The following is a 24,056-nucleotide window of genomic DNA, read 5'->3' on the forward strand; positions in this document are numbered from 1 at the left end:
AAATCATTTGCAGTTTGTGCTTGATATGTCGACATTGATATGGTAAATTTAAAACATGATACGGATCTGTACAATGTCCTCTCAAATATAGCGATTTCCATAACGCAAGGTGAAGATAACGAACAGTGATCAATATCATAACTCCATAGGCAATACAAAATAGATAGTTGGGCAAACACGGATCCGTGGACACACCAGGGATAGGATCAGGTGCCCAGGAGGAGTAAGCATCCCCTGTTGTCCGGTAACACCCACCGTGAGCCCTATATCTTGATCAGGTAAACGGAGTTATCCACAGTTAAAATCAGTGTGTCAAGAGCGGCTTAACAATCGGTATCAACTCAAAGGATGTACATTTTTCACATTCACATGCAAATCATATCTAAACGAGGCAAAACATTCTACCTTCCGTATCTAATTCCTAAATCTGCAAGTAGTTACCTTTAAGAATATGCCTTGATTGAAATAAAATATCGTCATCTTTCACCTGTGCGAAGTTGATATGTACATGCGTTAGTTTTCTTTAATCCAAATGACTATAGACATCGGGGGCGATTTCAAGGTCACAAAGTAATATAAAGATTACTTACAGTATTTTGTGCACACTATATATATAAATATGAGACTTATATATTTTCAAAGAAAACTGAAAATCATCTGACAAACATATTTAAAAATATACAGCTGGCACACTAGATAACGGCTGTAAATAGCAAGAAAATATGATATTTTCCCCGCGATACGACTCTGGACCTGTATGTCGTGACGTACTTTTATATTGTGACATCATTTAGTGTGAAGTGCACCGAGGTACATTTTATAATATTTGTTTTAACTTTGCTCGGGACACCTTAACCCTACTGTGAATTCTCAGCTTAAAGATCAAAAGTACAAATATTCCATATGCATGAGGCCTATGGATCATTGCAGCCCTAACAGTAAGAATTGATGAAATATTTGTTCAAGAAAAAATAAACACCTTTGCAACATATTTTTATATACAAATGATATCATTAGAAACACATTCCTATAGGCCACTTCTTAAAGGACAGCAATCGTTTTTGACATATCAGCAAACGAATATGTCGGTGACAGCGGCGGTGGGCTTTTTGGGAATCAAGCGTTTTGAGATTGAATGCAAATATAGTGTTGATTGTTTACTGAACATTGATTGTGAAATCGCTGGACCCAGTAGGTTGGTTGAGTGTTTGTTTTTTGTTCTGTCGAAAATTCAGAAATGCCTTATCAACTGCTGCTCCACTATTTAACCATGTTATTCGTCTTCTTGTATATGGATTTTATACATCTATATCTTTCAATGCATGCACTAACCAGGTCAACTTATTGAAATGAACGAATAAAAAAAATACCAGTCATATTCAACCATCACCAGCTGTAGGTGAAGTACCACACACTTAGATCTATGGTTAGCGCTTACGGCCCTTTCAAGATTAAAAAAAAAACTTGCCAGCACTCTCTGTTACACTGTATTTTAGGTCATATCTGAAAGACCCGTGTTCTCACCTCAAAGTTTTACGCCTTTGGTGAAGGAGCAATCACTACTTATATGTTGATACAGCCATGGCACGAGTGAGGCTCGAACCCACAACCTCCCATTTATGAAGCAAACGCTCTACCATGGAGCTAGCGTGACACCGAGCTTAAAATATGTATTGATCGATTATTTTGAATACCAAAGTTCATTTTTCTGCATTTTGTAAATTCTATACTTTTTTGAAAAATAAATTCTTTATTCTATTATTACTGTTTCAATTCAAAAGGGAATTATTGTATTTGTTTTTATATCGGCCGACTTATATATACAGATATATAAAAAACTAGACACGATCTCGTTGCAAGCAACAAGTAGGTCTTCCGTCCGATTTGTTGATGCACTCGGAATTAAAAAAAAAAAGACAAATGAGTCCCAATTTAGTTTCCGACTTTAAGACACTTTAGATATAATCAATTTTTCATATCATAAGCTTCTGAAGCAAAGTTGCGGTGAAATTCGTTTGAAATTCGACTCTCCAGGCGAGCCATAAGGCCCGTGGGCCTATTTCTTGATGTCATTTGTTAGCCCTCTATAGACTCAACAACTTTAGTTCGATATGTCTTTACAAAATATTTACCTGTCAAAAGTTATTGAGATCGACCGATATCGACAAAAAATCTACTTTACAGGCGAGCCATTAGGACCATAGGCCTATTTCTTGATATCAATGGATAGATCTCGATAAACTGAACAACTTTTGTTCAATATGTCCTTACAAAATATTTACCAGTAACAAGTTTTTGAAATCGACTGATATCGACAAAAATCGACTCTACAGGCGAGCCATGAGGCCCACAGACCCATTTTTGATATTAATTGATAGGTTATGACACATTGAACAACTTTTGTTCAATAATGCTTTTCAAAAAATATGTCGTTTTAAAGATATAAGGCGTCAAATATTTACGATTTTGGCCCTTAAAATCTCTAATTACGTAACATATGACCTACTTTTTGATTTGATAAGATCAAGCTCGTTGAGATGAACATTTCCGCTTCTACAACTTATTATAAAATATTAATAGTTTCTGAGATATTCTCATAAACCTTTGGACCCTTTTGGGCCCCTAATTTAAAGGGTCAGCCCCTTTTGCTTGATATCGTAAGAAAGGTCATGACATTTCAAACAATTTTTGTTCAACAAGTATTTAGAAATTCTTTACCGTTCTCGAGTTATTTCTAGAAGTAATTTTTAGGGGCCAAACTGTAGCTCCCTAAAGGGGCCACATAGGGTAAAAACGAAATATGCATATTGTTCAGATCATCATTCTGAACAACTTTTGTTCTTTATTGCTTTTCAAAATATTTGTCGTTTTCGAGATACAAGGGGTAAACAATTTATGGTTTTGGCCCTTAAAATCCCTTATTACGTAACATATGACCTAAATTTTTATATGAATAGATTTGGATTGTTCACATGAACATTTTTTGTTATTTGACATAGACCAAAATATTAACGATTTTTGAGATATTTGATCTAGACTTTGAGCCCTTCTAGATCCCTAATTTAAGGGGCTAGCCCCTAAATCTTGATATTTTCGAAAAGATCTTGTAAATGTGCACAACTTTTGTTCTACATGTTTTAACAAAATATTTGCAAGAAAAAAGATATTGGAGATCAAAGGTGAAAAATCGCCGAAATCGGCGAAAAATTTTGGCATCCATTTTTTCAGGTCCAGGCGAGCGTTTAGGCAAATCGCCTCCGGTAAAATCGAATCCCCCACAAATCTTCTAAAATGTTTACTCTATCTTGTGTAGAAATTTCAAGACTCTAGCTTCAAAACTAACGGAGGAGATGTGTGGACAACAAGGCCCTTCAAAAAGTCACTAAAAGAGAGATAACTCCTGACCACAAGTGACATCAAGCACGAAATTTTGCAAGCAAAGTCTCGTCACCAAAAGACATCTTTCCTGAAAATTTCGTGAAAATCGATCGAGAAATGGCTGAGAAAAACGCGTGTACTACCAAGGAAAACAATGATAATAATAATAACTAGACACGATCTCGTTGCAAGCAACGAGTAGGTCTTCCGTCCGATTTGTTGATGCACTCCGAGTTAAAAAAAAAAAAAAAAAGACAAATGAGTCCCAATTTAGTTTCTGACTTGAAGACACTTTAGATATAATCAATTTTTCATATCATAAGCTTCTGAAGCAAAGTTGCGGTGAAATTCGTTTGAAATTCGACTCTCCAGGCGAGCCATAAGGCCCGCAGGCCTATTTCTTGATGTCATTTGTTAGCCCTCTATAGACTCAACAACTTTAGTTATATATGTCTTTACAAAATATTTACTTGTCAAAAGTTATTGAGATCGACCGATATCGACAAAAATCGACTCTACAGGCGAGCCATTAGGACCATAGGCCTATTTCTTGATATCAATGGATAGATCTCGATAAACTGAACAACTTTTGTTCAATATGTCCTTACAAAATATTTACCAGTTCCAAGTTTTTGAAATCGACTGATATCGACAAAAATCGACTCTACAGGCGAGCCATGAGGCCCACAGACCCATTTTTTTATATTGATCGATAGGTTATGACACATTGAACAACTTTTGTTCAATAATGCTTTTCAAAAAATATGTCGTTTTAAAGATATGAGGCGTCAAATATTTACGATTTTGGCCCTTAAAATCTCTAATTACGTAACATATGACCTACGTTTTGATTTGATAAGATCAAGCTCGTTGAGATGAACATTTCCGCTTCTACAACTTATTATAAAATATTAATAGTTTCTGAGATATTCTCAAAAACATTTGGACCCTTCTGAACCCCTAATTTAAAGGGCCAGCCCGTTTTGCTTGATATCGTAAGAAAGGCCTTGTCATTTTAAACAGTTTTTGCTCAACAAGTATTTAGAAATTCTTTACCGTTTTCGAGTTATCTCTACAAGAAATATTTAGGGGCCAAACTGTAGCTCCCTAACGGGGCCACATAGGGAAAAAACGAAATGTACATATTGTTTAGATTATCATTCTGAACAACTTTTGTTCAATAATGCTTTTCAAAATATTTGTCGTTTTCAAGATATGAGGCGTCAATTATTTATGATTTTGCCCCTTAAAATCCCTTATTACGTAACATATGACCTACTTTTTGATTTGATAAGATCAAGCTCGTTGAGATCAACAACGGAGGAGATGTGTGGACAACAAGGCCCTTCAAAAAGTCACTAAAAGAGACATAACTCCTGACCACAAGTGACGTCAAGCGTTTAGACAAATCGCCTCCGGTAAAATCGAATCCCCCACAAATCTTCTAAAGTGTTTACTCTATCTTGTGTAGAAATTTCAAGACTCTAGCTTCAAAACTAACGGAGGAGATGTGTGGACAACAAGGCCCTTCAAAAAGTCACTAAAAGAGAGATAACTCCTGACCACAAGTGACGTCAAGCACGGAATTTTGCAAGCAAAGTCTCGTCACCAAAAGACATCTTTCCTGAAAATTTCGTGAAAATCGATCGAGAAATGGCTGAGAAAAACGCGTGTACTACCAAGGAAAATAATAATAATAACTAGAAGAGATCTCGTTGCGCACAACGAGTAGGTCTTCCGTCAAAATTCAGAAAAGCTGAGACATGACGGTAAAGCAAAATTCATGCACTAAGATTTCTAGTTACAGCATTTGACGAGAAAATTCTAGTAAGATGACTAGTATTCTGGCCAACAAAATCACAAATTACACAATATACGCCTTTAATTCTGGCAATAAGGAAATGAAGATGTAGATGAACACGTCCGCTTCTATGACTTATTACAAAATATTAATAGTTTCTGAGATATTCTCTGAAACCTTTGGACCCTTCTGGGCCCCTAATTTAAAGGACCAGCCCCTTTTGCTTGATATCGTAAGAAAGGCCTTGTCATTTTAAACATTTTTTGTTCAACAAGTATTTAGAAATTCTTTACCGTTCTCGAGTTATCTCTACAAGAAATTTTTAGGGGCCGATCTGTAGCTCCCTAACGGGGCCACATACGGAAAAAACGAAATGTACATATTGTTTAGATCATCATTCTGAACAACTTTTGTTCAATAATGCTTTTCAAAAAATATGTCGTTTTAAAGATATGAGGCGTCAAATATTTACGATTTTGGCCCTTCAAATCTCTAATTACGTAACATATGACCTACTTTTTGATTTGATAAGATCAAGCTCGTTGAGATGAACATTTCCGCTTCTACAACTTATTATAAAATATTAAGTTTCTGAGATATTCTCAAAAACATTTGGACCCTTCTGAACCCCTAATTTAAAGGGCCAGCCCGTTTTGCTTGATATCGTAAGAAAGGCCTTGTCATTTTAAACATTTTTTGCTCAACAAGTATTTAGAAATTCTTTACCGTTCTCGAGTTATCTCTACAATAAATATTTAGGGGCCAAACTGTAGCTCCCTAACGGGGCCACATAGGGAAAAAACGAAATGTACCTATTGTTTAGATAATCATTATGAACAACTTTTGTTCAATAATGCTTTTCAAAATATTTGTCGTTTTCAAGATATGAGGCGTCAATTATTTATGATTTTGGCCCTTAAAATCCCTTATTACGTAACATATGACCTACTTTTTGATTTGATGAGAACAAGCTTGTTTAGATGAACATTTCCGCTTCAATGACTTATTACAAAATATTAATAGTTTCTGAGATATTCTCATAAACCTTTGGACCCTTCTGGGCCCCTAATTTAAAGGGTCAGCCCCTTTTGCTTGATATCGTAAGAAAGGTCATGACATTTCAAACATTTTTTGTTCAACAAGTATTTAGAAATTCTTTACCGTTCTCGAGTTATTTCTAGAAGTAATTTTTAGGGGCCAAACTGTAGCTCCCTAACGGGGCCACATAGGGTAAAAACGAAATATGCATATTCTTCAGATCATCATTCTGAACAACTTTTGTTCTTTATTGCTTTTCAAAATATTTGTCGTTTTCGAGATACAAGGGGTAAAAAATGTATGGGTTTTGGCCCTTAAAATCCCTTATTACGTAACATATGACCTAAATTTTTATAGGAATAGATTTGGATTGTTGAGATGAACATTTTTTGTTCTTTGACTTATACCAAAATATTAACGATTTTTGAGATATTTGATCTAGACTTTGAGCCCTTCTAGATCCCTAATTTAAGGGGCTAGCCCCTAAATCTTGATATTTTCGAAAAGATCTCGTAAATGTGCACAACTTTTGTTCTACATGTCTTAACAAAATATTTGCAAGAAAAAAGATATTGGAGATCAAAGGTGAAAAATCGCCGAAATCGGTGAAAAATTTTGGCATCCATTTTTTCAGGTCCAGGCGAGCGTTTAGGCAAATCGCCTCCGGTAAAATCGAATCCCCCACAAATCTTCTAAAATGTTTACTCTATCTTGTGTAGAAATTTCAAGACTCTAGCTTCAAAACTAACGGAGGAGATGTGTGGACAACAAGGCCCTTCAAAAAGTCACTAAAAGAGAGATAACTCCTGACCGGAAGTGACGTCAAGCACGAACTTTTGCAAGCAAAGTCTCGTCACCAAAAGACATCTTTCCTGAAAATTTCGTGAAAATCGATCGAGAAATGGCTGAGAAAAACGCGTGTACTACCAAGGAAAATAATAATAATAATAATAATAATAAAAATAATAATAATAATAATGAAGAAGAAGAACGCGAACAATAATAGTAAGGTCTTCCGCAGGAGACGGAAGACCTTAATAATAATAATGAAGAAGAAGAACGCGAACAATAATAGTAAGGTCTTCCGTAGGAGACGGAAGACCTTAACGAGAAGGATTATGCGTACGTTTACTATAGTGAAAAGGTCGTTATATCCATATAAATATAATTTAAGCAGGTCAAGTCCTTATAATATCCTGCAATATATGCTGGATGTACTATGTAGCTACTTCAGACACATTTTACGAGTTTTGTTGATTCCTTTGGGTCACTAATGGTGTATGTAGATGCATTTAGTTCTGATGTAGATGGTTTATAACACATCAGTTCAAATATTAGTTAAATTACATGGATACATATACCAGGTAGCATGCCTTCCGTTGAGACCAGACCAGTGTCTGTGTCTCCAATGCTATAGTTTTTTTTGTTTACCTGAATCACAAAATACTTCTTGAAGTGAAATGTCCTTCAGCAACGTTTCTTTTAAATTAAGAGGGTTTTGACAGGAAGCTTCCGTACTCCACGAAAAGGGCGTTAACTGCAATCGCCTTGTTTTCATAAAGCGGATAAAGGCGACTAAATGGCAATCGCAATGTAGGGGGTTTCCGCTTACATCACTGAAAAAACAAAATCATTTATTGATAAACGAGAGAGTTCTAAAGGAAGGTGAAGATAACAAACAGTTATCAATACCATAACTCCTATAAGGAATACAAAATAGATAGTTGAGCAATCACGGACCGGATCAGGAGCCTAGAGGAATAAGCATCCCCCGTCGACCGGTCACACCCAGCATTAACCTATATTCTGATCAGGTAAATTGAGTTGTCAATGTTCAAAATCAGTGTGCCAAGATTTTTTGAGCCAAGGAAATGTATTGGCAAACTAAATCGTTATAACGACCATAGAATCTGCAAAAAGCTTATTTTAAACGAGACTGGTTAAATCCCTGCACCATTGACATGTTTGTCAGTAGCCCGCCTCGAATTAAAAACTAACAATCCACAGAGCAATGTCGGGCATATCGAATCAGTTGAGATCTATGAAAATCCTATGCAGATGATAATGGAATATTGGTACATAAGTATGGGAAGTTAAATCCATGATGGAGAATTGAAACAGTGCTACATTGATGGTCTTTGGGAACATTGTCAGTGGTATCCCATCACATGGGAGTTGCCTCCTCGCATCAGCTTCTCCACTGTCGTGTGGAAGCAGTTGTACTGTGTATCAATTCAAGATCCAAGGAATACGCGTTACATAGGGTATACTATGACATAATAATGAAGCAGAGAGTGCATTCACGTGTAGAGGGTTTCGTGTTTGTCTTACGTTTGATTTCTTATTTGATTTCTTATTCTTTATAGGAATTATAAGATTTATCATTATTCGTTAACTTCATGTTTGGAACCATCGTGATTAATCTGGAAACATACTGCTATGCAGTCATGATACCGTATTAGGTATAATGTCGAAATAGATCTTTAGATCATGTTTCTTTTTCGATCAACAAAATCTCCAGATAAATACTATTTCAATCGTTATCAAGATAATATTTAATTCAAACATTTTCTAAATCATCTCTTTTAGATGCCTTTATACGATACAATTAATATTATGAAAAATCAGGCGGAATCCTTTCTTCAGGCGAATGACATATCTGATGTGCAACTCATTATTTTTTTTATCCCTTCTAGGAGTTGTGAGATTGATCACTGCCGCCAATCTTTACATTTCATCGATACATGATATGACAACACACTATCCAATGGCGGTATATGATTTTAATATCGATACGGAAAGTTTCTTTGATTTTCAAGAGATAAAGGTCTTCATAGTTTGATGTAAAACCATTCATACATATTTAGTGTTATATATAATGGAGTATGTTGGTGATACTGGTGATCAATATTGCACGGAAATATGAAGGAAACGAACTGTGATCAATGAAACATAGAGATGAGCAGAGATGAATTCATCAATGATGTAACAAAAGAATAACTGAGAGTGCGAAAAACACGGACCACTAGAATCACCATAATTCACATTTAAACCCATCTGTCTTTACATATCCCTTGGATGAATTATAGCATTCGAATGATTGATGAGTTAAAGGTTAATGATGATATTGAAATGTTATATCATTAGGTCAAATGTTGTTTTTTTTTGTTTACCTGTAGCATGGCAATTACGAAACCGTTCTTTATATACTGATTAAACTAGGGTTACTTCATTTATCGGATCACTATTGTGGGATTATAGCGACTGTGACCTTTTAACAGGGAATGTTTATTTCTTTTAGGCACCCGATCTCACATTTGGATGTTTGTTAACTTCATTTCTTTCATGAACATATGGGAGAAAATTATTTCATATGAAGGCATAAGTTGCCAGTCAAAGGCGATACATGTACCCTCTAATACGACTCTCTCACCTTTGGTGTTTATAGGGAAAATGGTTTGTCCTGTCCTCGCTTTTGAATTGTTTACATAATTATGTGATTGATCAATGATTTCATTATTTATCTTTTTCGTTTTAAGATTCTCACTATGTTATTGGAGGATAAAATGAAAAAAAAATGAAGATAACGGTACCAGAACTAAAATTAAATTACTTAATTTAGAGATGGGCTACCTGGAAACATTAAAGGTAGAATATGGTGTCTAGGAGGGGTAAACATCAACTGTTGATCGGTCAAACCCGTCATGATACCTATTTATCTTGATTGTGCGATGAATGTGCGATACAGCTTTTGGACTAATATTCTAATGTACACATGTTCACAGATTATCGACATGATTGTCCTTGATTCGATTTTTCAATGTCCATTACCCGTTTTAATATTCTTGAATGTTTAATGTTCCACATATTATATTAAGGTTTTTATTCCGCGTACCCATGATATTAAATTCAAACGATTCATATGCATTAGAAAATCAACTTGCGGGATATATGTGTAGCATTTTGGCGAGCATAGGTATAAGGCTTGATTGAGAAAATGAATAATGCACTTTAAATCCAAAAGATGGTGTAGGGTATATATACGCAAATATGTAACGTATGTTCTCACAAGTACATTTATCGCACCATTTTACAACATGTAAGGAGCAGTTGGAATAGAGGTTTGATTTTTTAAAAAAGCATGTCTCACGTATATGACATACATGTTGCGTGTATATATATATATATATATATATATATATATATATATATATATATATATATTATAATACTCACAAGATGATGTAAAAATGTTGTAATTTCATAACTTTAAGGGAACCGTGTATCATAAGTACGGGAATATGGTATATACATCATGTCATTTACATTATCATTGACACTGCCGTTTGAAACAGAAAATAATGTTTTAAAATTTGCATATTTTTGATTACTAACACTATGTAGAAATTAGTCAGCTGTATTGTAAGAAATTGATATCCATATCAATATGTATAGACCTTGTCAATTTACCAACGAATCAAAGTTTTCATTATGTAACGTTGTAATGTGATTATACATATACGTCACGTCGCTGAATCAGGATGATTTCCTAATTAACATAACTGATAATCGCTACAATAATGAAATGTACTGAAGTGTTAGTTGATTCCGCTTGCGAGAACACAGTGCTTGCACAAAATGTGGATTTAAATTTGACATTAAAATACACAATTTATCCTTTATTCAACGGTAATCACTTGTAATCGTATGTTGATGAACGGTGACAATAACGAACAATAATCAATCTCATAAATCCTATAAGCAATACGAAATATAGAGTTGGGCAGACATGGATACCTGGACACACTAGAGGTGGGGTCAGGTACCGAGGAGGAGTAAGTATCCCTTGTTAACCTGTCACACCGTCTGTAAGCCCTATTTTTTCCAGCAAACTTTAAATGTTATTCCTCCTATGTATCTGATCTCACCTCCGATGTACCCAGGGGTCATATTCTGCCAAAATCTGCTTTTGTTTTGAATTTGTGATATAAGTTTTAAGATCATTGTTCCTTATCTTTACCTTTTCGTTTTATGTTGAGATAAATAATGATTGGTTGAGATGATTTGAAATATGTAGTATCGTAACAAATGAACCTATATCTCCGTCTTACATTGAAAGGGGGGTTAAGAAGTCGTTTACATCGAAAATATAACATACTGTACGTACATCTCATTCAGTTGTACTTCAAGTAAGTGAATCCATATGAAGGTACTTACAGTATCTGTAAATTCCCCAGTTGATCAAATGTACCAGTGTGTAGTGTTGTTAGTTTATTGTCGCTCAGGTATCTGAATGATGAAAAATCCTGATTAACTCAATTGATTAACTTCACAATGATACAGTTGTTTTGCAAGTTCATTCAATATGCAATACCATCTTGTTTGCACAAAATGCGACTTTAAACATTCAGGTACATTAAGGATGATTCATTTACTATCAACACTAATCATCAAGTCTATATTGTAGATTACATACACTGCTTACACCTCTCAATGAAATATTCAGGAATGTTGAGATTTAAAACAAAATCATATGAGAAAATATATTTGGTATTCCGTAGCTTATTCTTATGTTGCATACTCATCAAAGTATTTAATGAGGTAACATAACATTCTAAGTGAACATGTCATTTAACATGATGATGAAACAAAATACGTAATAGCGACATCTAAGATGACTGTTGAAACCCCTGTAACAACACATTGTTTGTCAGTAGTTTGTCTCGATAAAAATGAATAATCATCTGCAGAACAAGGTATTGCACATCGAATCGGTTGAGGCATGTATGCATCGCATGCGAGATATAATGGACTGATACTGCATATATATGGTAAGTTGAGGTTGGAGAATCTGAAATCCCACCATTTGTCACAAAGTTCCATTGTCAGTTTGTCGCTAACATCTACATGTATGTTCAAGAAAATAGGGAGATATGATGAAAATATGAGACAACCCGTTGTATCTTTTATTCCAAGTCCAATGTGATATATTAAATCAGCACATGCATGATAATTAACATTTTGTAAAAGATACCAAAGAAGTTCATGTAAGGGTCGCTCAAGGCAATGGGAGGGGTGTGAAAACTGCATCAGAGTGCACCGCAGTAAGTAACCCCAGTTACCAACAGGGGTGAAGCAATGAAGAGGAAATAATAAAGGGACATGGTATGTTTTAATATGTGGAGCAACAATTCACAAAATCTTGTTTTAATTAGAGAATTGCCGGTGTGCTACCATGAGGTCCCCTTCGATTTGGCCGGTGAGCTTCGGTATGCTTACTCCTCCAAGGCATCTGTTCCCAAATCTGGTATATCCAGGGATCCCTGTTTCCCCAACTCTTAATTTTGTTTTCCTTATGCACAGCTCTTATCCTTAGACGAAGTTGACTCCACCTTTTTGGCACGCTGTTTTTGGCTATAATAGCTCTAAAACTTCATTGTTATTTCGGATTTCAAACATTTCGTTTCAGCATCACCGAAGAGACATTATTTGTCGAAATGAGCATCTGGTGCATCAAAATTGGTACCGTATACGTTTTACATTATGACCCCTGGGTCGAGGCCTCTGCTGGTGGACTGTTACTCCCCGAGGGTCTCTACAGCCCAGTAACTAAGTACTTCGTTATTACCTTGAAAATACGGATGTATCTTTAATTGCTGTTATAAAATTTAGAAATTCAAAATTGAGGAGTATCTCCCTCATGCACAGCTCTTATCCTTAGACGAATTTGACTCCACTTTTCTGGCACGCTGTTTTAGCTATAACAGCTCTAAAACTTCATTGTTATTTCGGATTTCAAACATTTTGGTTGAGCATCACTGAAGAGACATTATTTGTCGAAATGCGCCTCTGGTGCATCAAAATCGGTACCGTATAAGTTTTACATGAGGTATTAGACAAATTTCATGGCAAACGGGATAATTTCAAGTTTTCCATCGTCAGCTACTTATATACAAAATGTATATGTAGCAATAGTCCTCCCTCAACCTTGTCATGGTGTAAAGTAAAACTTATATGGTACCAATTTTGATACAACAGATGCGCATTTCGACAAATAATGTATTTTCATTGATGCTCAACTGAAATTTTTGAAATCCGAAATAACAATGAAGTTTTATAAATGTTCCAAATAATTCGATAGATAAACACATTTTTGCTGATGATCAATTTGATTAGTAATTTTGCATAGACCCGTCAGAAGTTACTAAATTAAAATATGTACGGATGACAAAACTTTTATGCACATTCCGTTACAAATATGATGCAATATTGAAAAAGGAACTACCAAATTATTTTTACTCAACACTAGACTATTTTGATTACATTTTGGTCGATGCAATGTTTTGCTTTTAGGAAAGTTGGTTTATCAAATATTCTGAAAACAGAACGATTTGGTCTTTGAGAGAAACACTGAATGGTGCTAACGGAACGGTTTGATGTAGAAACGGTTCTTATCGAGAACGGTACAATTTGAACCGTGTAGTAGTTCACTTCATGGTGTGTTAACGTATCTTATTAGTATTAAATATTCTTATTTCCGATGCTAATATTCAAAACGGTGGGTCCTGCCTAATGAACAGACTTTCGGTACCATAATGAGATCTGCATCTGATCAATTTCATATCCTAGCTGATCCAATTAATTGTACTTGACATATGGAACCCAGTTGATATCCATAGGTTATTAGTGGTTACGCAGCTATGTTAAGGCTTCCCGGAGTTTGAAATGCGTTCAAAACATACGCTGTATTGCAAGATCGGTTTTGGGTTTTAACTTGTAATTTATATACTTAAGTGCGGGCAATTTATATAGAAGGTTCTCTCGGCTATATATTAACATATCTGTTATGATATCACAAGACTTCATTGATCACGTGACGGTCATTTATAATTGTTTGAAGTGCTTCAAATAAATCGCTTCTGAGCAGCTCATTTAACAATTATTTTTAACTTTTTGTTTGATAAATGACCTCACCGTATCCTTCTGTACCCGAAATGTGCTTGGGAAAAATGGTAGTATTATGTGCGTACAAAATACACGTATTTCATGAAGAGTTCAACTTACCGACACACTTACCTACACATTTGAGGGTAATCTGTATTCAAACAAAGCCATCGTACATTTAACCAAGCAAAGATTACGATTTCCGTAATATATCTCAAATGAATCCTCATAAATGACCTGCGCTATACTCTTTTATAAACACATCATAAATTCTATCTCTTATCACTGGTATAACACAGAGTACATTTCAAAAGTATATTTTTCGAAAACAGTGTAAACACGCTGAATTTCAATCAAGAGTTATTAAACAAGCTATTTTAAAATATTCGGGCATATAAGGTATTAAAATACAACTCAGACACGTGAATTTTGCAATAGCGTTCTCTGACATCTTATAGGCAGTTTGAAACAAGGTCTAAAGTTTTTGACACTCTCCCCGTCATAACAGCTCAAGTTTGCAGTTACTTGATGTCATTTTCCATTATGACGTCATATATTGGTAGTTCAGGAAAGTATAGGCATAAAGTGCACTGTGATATTCTGTAAGGGAATCATTAACCTACCCGCGTAAGATGATAACCACCTACTTATTCATGAGTGACCTTGACGAGCATTTATCATAATATTGTTGAAATCCCACTCTAGGACCTAAAATTGCATGCAGAATAGAATTTCTAAACTGAACGCATATATTCGAATTTGACAAATTATGTTAATTTCAAACGTTGAATCCCATCTCTGTTATTTCCAGAAGTCTCTAATTACCGTTCTGTACGTTTTGTATGTGATGGGGTTTATAGAATCGATCAATGTTTACTATGTTCACTTGATTATTGTTTACAGATCGGTATATTGACCTCTTCATCTAAACTAAGCTATTTGATTTAAACATATGTTATTGAGAAACCCTACATGATTGGGCAACACGTAAAGCCTATATAGGTCCTCCCCCAAATCTAAACTGAGCTATCACTTACTATGACTTATCAATATGTCAGATATTGTAATTTGTATCAATGGTCCAATACACACACTATAAATATCCCTGAAACGAATAACAAAGAGTAATTCATTAGTGTATTCGAATGTGATACATATTCCGTAGTATTCACAGGGCGTTGTTAAAATGCTCCAATTTCTACAAGGTATGCAATATTTACTAATCAGGGGTATACGTATCAAGAAAGGAAAAGGGGGAAATGAGAAAAGTGTGCATGTAAAAAATATTATTTTGATTATATGAAACTGCAATGACTAAGATAATTTTGATTCGAAAATTACCGATGTGATACTTTGTAGACAACTAAACTACCAAATAATGTCAAATTTGCATAGCAACTGTCCGTTAGTATACCTAATGCATATAACGATCGGCTTGACTGGTGTTTTATCTTTTTTATAAATATCATGGGTTTTTTTCTGTTTCATCACTGATATATTAGACTGGCGTGACACTTTTTGAATAGAACTGACTTTGTATAAAAGCACGATATTTCCTTACAAACGGTTTAATTAGAAAGCAAAATGATGACATTTGATATTGCCATCGGTTATTGAACTTTATTGAATTTACAGAAAATGTTTAAATGGTAATTACAGTATTTCAAATTTCCTACGAATTTCAATTTCATAAAAATACTAGTTTGTCGGTCCTATATTGGAATGTATATTCCGTCAATTCGATATCCTAGCTGATCCAATCAAATACATTTGACATACCAAACAGAGGTTATGCTCATTATTAGGTGATTAGTAGTTAAGATGATATCAACCTACCTAATCAGGAGTTGCACTTATTGTTCGGTATTCAAAGCAGGGGTAAGATTTAATATGTGTACACAAAAGATACAGAAATCACTCATCTAAATGTTCATTACAAGAAATTGAAGGAAAAATATTGTCTAAATATTTGTTCTAAAGAAGAGGAGAAATGGCACTGATAGTGATGTTGAATTTCACTTATTCAAAATGGTCAATACGGTGAGGATATCTAGTGATAAAATTGATATGTAAGGCATAAAACAATCTGTTTGTCACGACAACAAAATAAGATAATGATGACTATGTCGTACACCGTCAGAGTAGTGGTATCCTACTACCGTAATTCGTGCCAGAGATATTATGAGAGTAAAACGAATTATTTGAAATCTTCAGTGTTTGGGAGGCATTTTAAAGTTCATTAGTGACCTAACTGAGCAACTCTAGAACCTGATATTACATACAGAGTAAAATTTCTAAAATGAACACAGAGATTCGAATTTCCCAAATTGTGTTAATTTACGCTAGGAATTCATAGAGTATACATAATACTAATAAAGGTCAAGACAAATCTTCCTAAAGCTCGCTCAAGGCAGGAGAAGGGGGAGTATTGTGCTATGTGCGTATTATGAAAGTTGCTTGAAACGTTCATGTCTTTTGGAATGTGTTCAGTGTTGAAATCGCCGGTGTGTGTTATACGGGTGGGTGTACATACAAATATTTTACGATTTTCTAGCTGTATACGGTAAACATACGTTCTTCATATATGTTTAGATGAAATTGAAATTTCGTATCGTGTATTGTGTAATGCTTGTGTAGGGAAAGATAAAATGTTGTTTTATTTCCCAAACCTCGTGTTTTGATATCCACTAACAATAATGAGACGAGGAAAAGGAAACTGATAGATAAAAACCGGAAAATATGAATTTTACAACTTACTTCAAGATAGCACACTGGTGATTGGGTTTACCATATATTACTATAGGAGAAAAAAAAGCATTACAATCAGTTTGCTAAGTTGATTTTAAATAACGCAGTCTTTCCGGAAATGCCTTTACCAATCTTGTCTGCTGACACCGGAAAAAACAACACCCACGCGGACTTTTCTGAAGTCGTTTTTCCCACAAACAAGATTACCCTCGAATTCACGTGTTTTCACATATGTGTAAAATGCCTGAAAGTGCACCTCAGAAAATAACCTCAACAACTAACATCAAATAGTTCTTTGGTAGACAATTGGTTATTTCTACAAATTACATATAATTTTCTGATCAGGGGTACAAAACTGAAGAGGAAAAAAATAAGGGTGGTGAATTTTTTTTTTATTAAATATGAGGAACTAAAATTGACTTTTATTCTAATTTGAGAGTTGCCAGTGTGATACCATAAGGTTCACTAGAGGATGCTTACTCCTACGCATTTGTTCCTGAAATCGGACACTGTACACGACAAGAGTTTTATACACCCCTCCGCCGTAAGACTACTGTGTAAAATCCACGGACATACACCGTGTCCTCCGCATTCCACGGTGGGTGTGTTATTTGCGAAAACACACAGCTTCTAGGAGCTTTGTTGTGGTCATGGGCGCCTTGCAGGAGGTGTGGAAAATGTGCTGCAGGCTAAATAATGATGATTTTAAGAGAAAAAAAAATATTTTCTTCCGGACACTTATATTGTTTTTAAACATTTTGAGCGAATTCCAACGATTCCAAACATTATATATTATGTTCTTGAGAAAACCTGATTTTCACACTTTTTCTTTAAGTTTTCTAATCCTTTTCTTCATTGAAATATTCTTAAATTCGATGTTTGATTATAATGCGTACTGAAGGCAATTCAATTGTTTTGAATGCGAATTAGCATACTAGCTGGAAAGAGAAACTATGCATTATCTGATATATGAAAAAATAATAAAAATAACAATGAATAAATCCTATTTTTAATACTGTTAACAAATGTATTCGTTATACCATTTCATAATCCAGTAATGTTAATGTCGAATAAAGTCAATTTCAGCACACTCGAAAGACACTGGTATTCGAACTTGAATTACCAAAGTTAATAATCGCAATTTCCATTCACGCATGCTTGACAACGGCGCCTCATTGGTGCCACTAAAGTGTTCACAAATGCTTGAGGGATATTGTTCCAGATGTTGGTTAAAGCCTGGCCTAAATCAGCCAATGTCACTGGCTGAATTGGTAAACGGCGTAGACGGCGTTCCATTTCATCACAGACGTGCTCGATCAGCGAAAAATCGGGAAAAAACAGCTGGCCAAGGCAAGACATCGACATTCTATTGAACTAAAAAGTCCCTGACTACACGTGCAACGTGTGGCCGTGTGTTGTCTTGCTGCTGGGTGATGTGACTTTCCTGTCTCTGTATGAAAGATATCACATGGTGCTGACTAATTTCGTCTCGGTAGCGTACACCGGTGATATTTCCATTGACAATTTGTAGAGGTGTCCTTCCACGTGCTGTTAGTCCACCCCACACCATAACGCTACCTCCAGCGAATTATCGACGTTGCACAACACAAGCGTCTTGGTACCGCTCCCCAATGCGACGATACACTCTACAATGACCGTGACTGTTATCCAAATGAAACCTGGATTCATCAGTGAACAAAATATTGGCCCAGTCCTGTATTTTGAATCTCAGATGTCGTCTGTACCACGCTAGTCTAGTTATACGCTGACGTTGAAGCAGTATTGGGTGCACCGCTAGACGTCTTGGGCTGATGTTGTGCTCGCGCAGACGATTACGCATAATTCTTGGACGGATTGGTCGAAGTCCAGAAATGCTACGAGCAGTCAAACTTGCTGTCTGGAAACGAATTTGCAGGTGCACACGTCTAATGCATTTGCCTGTCGACGCGATGTCACACGAGGACGTCCAGAACGTGGCCAATCCTGTGTGTTACCAGATTGTTGGAAACGTCACCATAATGCCTGGATGGGGTTCCGATGAACTCCAAAGTATCTTGCTACGATTTGTTTGTGCCTTTCCAGCTTGACGCATCCTAATAGCACGATTACGTTGGTTTTCGCTGAGTCGTGGCATGACAGAAGGGTAAATTTGGTCAAAACTAAAGTGCGTTCCTTAACAACAGTGTCCAAACAAACCGTTTGCACTTCTTACTCCAAACATCATTGGCCAGTAAAACTCGTGCGTACGAACACTTCGATAAACAACAATTGATCACTAACCATGAAAATGTCCGTGCATCCGAGTCGGGCACACTCCGATATTGTTCAGAAACATCACCTTTATCGATTGTTTAGATTTGTTAAATATAAACAATAAATATAGAAAAACTAATTTTTTTATTGCATATTTTCTTTTTTTCCGCTAGTATATATTCAGTAAATGAAAAACATACATGTACAACAAGTAATAGGGATATTCAATAATTACCAATGTTATCTCTCTCTCTCTCTCTCTCTCTCTCTCTCTCTCTCTCTCTCTCTCTCTCTCTCTCTCTCTCTCTCTCGCTTTATCTGTCTCTCCCATCTCTCTCTCTCTCTCTCTCTCTCTCTCTCTCTCTCTCTCTCTCTCTCTCTCTCTCTCTCTCTCGCTTTATCTGTCTCTCCCAGCTCTCTCTCTCTCTCTCTCTCTCTCTCTCGCTTTATCTGTCTCTCCCAGCTCTCTCTCTCTCTCTCTCTCTCTCTCTCTCTCTCTCTCTCTCTCTCTCTCTCTCTCTCTCTCTCTCTCTCTCTCTCTCTCGCTTTATCTGTCTCTCCCAGCTCTCTCTCTCTCTCTCTCTCTCTCTCTCTCTCTCTCTCTCTCTCTCTCTCTCTCTCTCTCTCTCTCTCTCTCTGACAAATTTGGTGTAAAAGGTGCAAAATTACTTCCATCATATTGTGTTACTATGCATCTTGACAAATATAACTTGATCCAATATACGAATTGGAGCATTGTCGATAATTAACAAATTTGAATTTATTACATACTTAATAGAAGCAAAAATACAAATCATCGGCTGATTTATTTCTATAATCCTGAGTTAGTTGCATTTCACTGCGACTTATGTTCAATGTTCTTTGATAGAGATTTTCTTTTAAAAATAGGAGTGTCTGGATAATGCAATGACATTTATATAACAATTATATTCCATGCAAATCCCTAAAGTATTTTTCACAATAGAACTAAATTACGGTTAGCTAGTTTGGGTATTGGAAATTAACAGCAGGTGTTTTTTTTTTACCTTTTATGAAAAGTGTGAAATATATTGGGTCGGTGCGATATCAGATAATAGTCTAAGATCACGGGTATCTTACGCCGACTCAATATATTTCCCGCTTTCCACAAGAAGCCAAGTACTTCTGTTGATTTCAAATACACGTAAAACCCCTTCGAATTTGCATGGAATGTACAAGTTATACACAGGTCATTCTTATAGTCAAAGATCATAGTCCCGCTAACCCGACAAACATCTGTTTTATATAAAAAATATTGAATGACGAAGGATGACCAAACTGCAAATTGAACTTTATAGAGCCACAATCTAACATTGCGTATATTTTTCAATGTATCGGAGGGGTATATTGTCTGTTAAGTTGTGTAGCATTTTTGAAAAGCAATAAGATAACAACAACATTCTAGTAGTCTTCATCCGCTCAAACTGTCTCAATTCTCCCTTCTGACTTCATTTTTTTAAAGCGTGCAGTGGCTAGGTCTCTACAAGGATTGTAATTATTTAAGGAATGACTTTAATTTTGGAGCAAGCTACACGATTATAACTTGGTTTGGGTCAGTTTACGCTTGATAGTCCGCGAAGAAAATACGGGATGTTGCCGCATTGTTTAGGCCTAGATCTACCTAAAGTAAGTCTTCAAATATCAGAAAATGCAATAATTTGCGGCTTTTAACTCTGTGAAAAATTCTACTACATGAAAACTTAACCTTGCATGCGTAGTTGTCACTAACAGTAAATGCAACACAAGAAAATATTCAAGCAAGTGACAAATCGCGATCCACATATCAGTGTGACTGACGTCATGTGGTAAAATATAGCGTATGTTTTTTTTTTGCTTTGTTGAAAGGCGGATCAGCAATGACCCCTCCCCCCTTTTCCCCCGTTAGAAATGTATTTGAAAATGAACAGGACAATTCTTACTTGATAAATCATTAAATTGTATATAATATCTTTGTTTTAATCTATTTCAAAATCATTCGATCATCACACAGAGAAAGATGATTTACAACAGTGATTAGAGTACAAGTAGATCCTAATTGACAACGAAAAAACAGCATGTGTATCAAATCGAAGTATCTTATTGTACATGTTGACTTTCTATTCCATAGGAGGGTGGAAACAGCGCTGCGATGCAAATTTAGAGAGAGAAAAGAAATAGTTCCGGCTTCTGATTGTCAAGGGGGTGTGTCCTCATGCCAAACAAGGTTATACCAAAATAACCTGCGTTCCTCAATTGGAATTTGACCAATCAAAGACAAGGATACAATTAAGAATTAAATTATTCCTAATTACAATGGAACTCATACGTTAACAAAAATCCACTGCTTATGGTGCACATTTCTTTGAGCTCCTATTTATCAAGTTGAAGTTACTGACATGTGATTGTCGTTGTTCATGACCATTATATGTATTGGAATTGTGCTGCACGTGCCGTAGAAGAATGTATCCGACGGATGGTGGGAATAACACAGGTGTTTGTATACTGGATGTAGATAATCTGGGCGTTTCATATAAAAGGTGTGAACGTCTGCAGGGGAGTCTGTAAACGGATATGTACCGAAAACACCAATGTATCTTTAAACGAAGTGAATGATTTATAGCTAATTTCTAGATAATGGGGTGAAGGGCATGTTGGCCAAGCGAAAAAGTTTTTGGCTGAATGATTTCGGAAATTTGAATCTTGATGTTACATCTATACTATTTATTTCATTTCTTTGTTTTATTATACGGAGGTACACGGCGGCAGCGACTGGGATGCAGGTCACATCAAGAATATGCGCAGTGCCATCCACGGAAATGCTCTGTGGACTTCAATGCCTAGCTCGCTCAAAAATAGGACTTCAAAAGTGCTGACAATTTAAAGGTCCACCATGTTTTGTTTATGTTTACCCAACGTGTTGCGTGGAACACGCATAAAACTCGTGTCGTGTAATGCATATCCAGGGATCCGTGTTTACTCAACTCTTAATTGTGTATCCAAATTCGTACACTTTCCATACAATTCCACTCACTGACAGTAGTAACTTGTGGTAAAAATAATCGGTATTTTTATACATATACTTACAGTGTCTGAAGACTCGTCAATGTATCAAAGGTTCCAGTCGGTAACGTTGTTATTTCATTGTCATACAGGTTTCTGCATCATAGATGATTAACGATTAAGCGTAGTTGATTAAAGCTATAATGCTTGCATATATTATGTAAATTCAAAATGTAAGACAATTGGTTATTTGTACAAAATACACAGAATTAGGGGTACAAAAATAAAGAGAGAAAAATAAGGGGGTTGAGGATTTTTGAATATGAGGAACTACCATTCACAAAATTTAGTTTAATTGGAGAATTACTGGTGTGATGCCACAAGGTTCTCTTGAGTGTGACCGATCCACTGGAGGATCTTTACTCCTCCTTAGCATTTTCCCCCCAAATCTGGTATATCCAGGGATCAATCTTTGCCCAACTCTTAATTTTGTATTCCTTACAGGAGTTATGAGATCAACTTTATTGCAAATGGGATGAGTTCAGGTTCTCTATCGCCATCTTCCTATATCTATGTAGCAATAATCCATTATCATCTTGCCTTGATGTCAATGAGTCTCAGATGATTCAATGTACAACACATGTTTTGCTATGATCAATTGATTTGTACTTTCGCACCGATTCAAAAGAAGTTTTTAAACTAACGATGTACGTGTGACATACTTTTTATCCACATTTCGATACAACTATGAGCCGATGTTGAAAAGGAACTACTAATCTATACCTTACCTCAAGATATGAAGGGATTTTTGTACTCAGCATTAGACTGTTTTGGATGCATTTTGATCTATGTATTTTGTGCTTTTAGGAAAGGTGCTTTATCAAATATTCTGCAAACGGAACGATTTGGAGTTAATATTCAAAACGTTGGATCCTGCTTCAGGTAATTCCAGAGGTCGCAATTGATATCTTTTAATCTGATATTGTTTGTGGGACTTGTGAAATCGACTACTGTTCATTAGTTCATTTTTTTCATTGACCAATACTCGGTATGTCCATCTTTTCATCTAAACAGAGCTATCGAACATCGTCACTTATCGTAATGCCATACAACACCTACACTACTGTGCTTCATGGGATAGATAATGATTGTATTTCAAGGGAGTGATGTGTGAATGTAGGGGAATCTAACACAACTTTTATTTCCTTGAAAAACTGGCGTAAAAAATCAATAACGATTCAAATTGATACACTTTCTAAAAATACTCTGATTGACATGATCCAATTGCCAAGCAAATACTTGACAAGTATAGACACTTAGAATACCCGTCGATTCTTCAACACATCAAATATTCCATTCGGCAATGTTACTATGTTATTGGACTTCAACAATCTGAATCATAAGATAACTTTAGCTCAGTTGATACACGCTAGAATAATGACATGCATATAATGTGTAAACTTTTTCAATACACAACAGCATGGCATTTGCACTAAATATCGATTTAAACACGAAATTTAGATCTGTCAAAGACGGTTTTTCCTACTTTCTAACATTGATATACATGCGTTTGTATATGTGTGCGTGTGTGTGTGTGTGAGTATTGGTTAGAAGATATCCATTCAACTCGAGATAAGGAAACCTCAAAAGCTTCTACATTTGTTTTATATTTGCATTTATATCTTTATAGAACACAGAAGTTAATCAAGAACAAACAGATCAACTTGATGTCAAAGGGGATAAAATCTACATCCTCAACTTCCCACATCTATGTAGCAATGTTTCATTATCACCTGGGTGTGCTATGTATGTGTTACATCTGATTCTATACGCAAGGACATGTTCTACATATGCTCACTTTGGTTTATAATTTTGCATTGACTCAAAAATATGTCAC

At 35.6% G+C, this 24,056-nt stretch overlaps 1 protein-coding gene across 5 annotated transcripts in view; it reads right to left on the reverse strand.

Annotated features, from left to right (window-relative positions):
- LOC125666101 (slit homolog 2 protein-like) overlaps positions 1-24,056 on the reverse strand; it is a 53,556-nt gene that overhangs the window by 12,561 nt on the left and 16,939 nt on the right. For all 5 annotated transcript variants that reach the window (XM_056151402.1, XM_056151404.1, XM_056151405.1 and 2 more), the window contains exons 4-6: positions 22,244-22,315; positions 11,435-11,506; positions 7,649-7,833 (exon numbers count right to left, since the gene is read on the reverse strand). In XM_056151402.1, the coding sequence (XP_056007377.1) occupies positions 7,649-7,833; positions 11,435-11,506; positions 22,244-22,315 (329 nt within the window). The remainder of the gene's footprint in view (positions 1-7,648; positions 7,834-11,434; positions 11,507-22,243; positions 22,316-24,056) is intronic.

This window comes from Ostrea edulis, chromosome 10, assembly GCF_947568905.1.
Source record: "Ostrea edulis chromosome 10, xbOstEdul1.1, whole genome shotgun sequence".
NCBI lineage: Eukaryota > Metazoa > Mollusca > Bivalvia > Ostreida > Ostreidae > Ostrea > Ostrea edulis.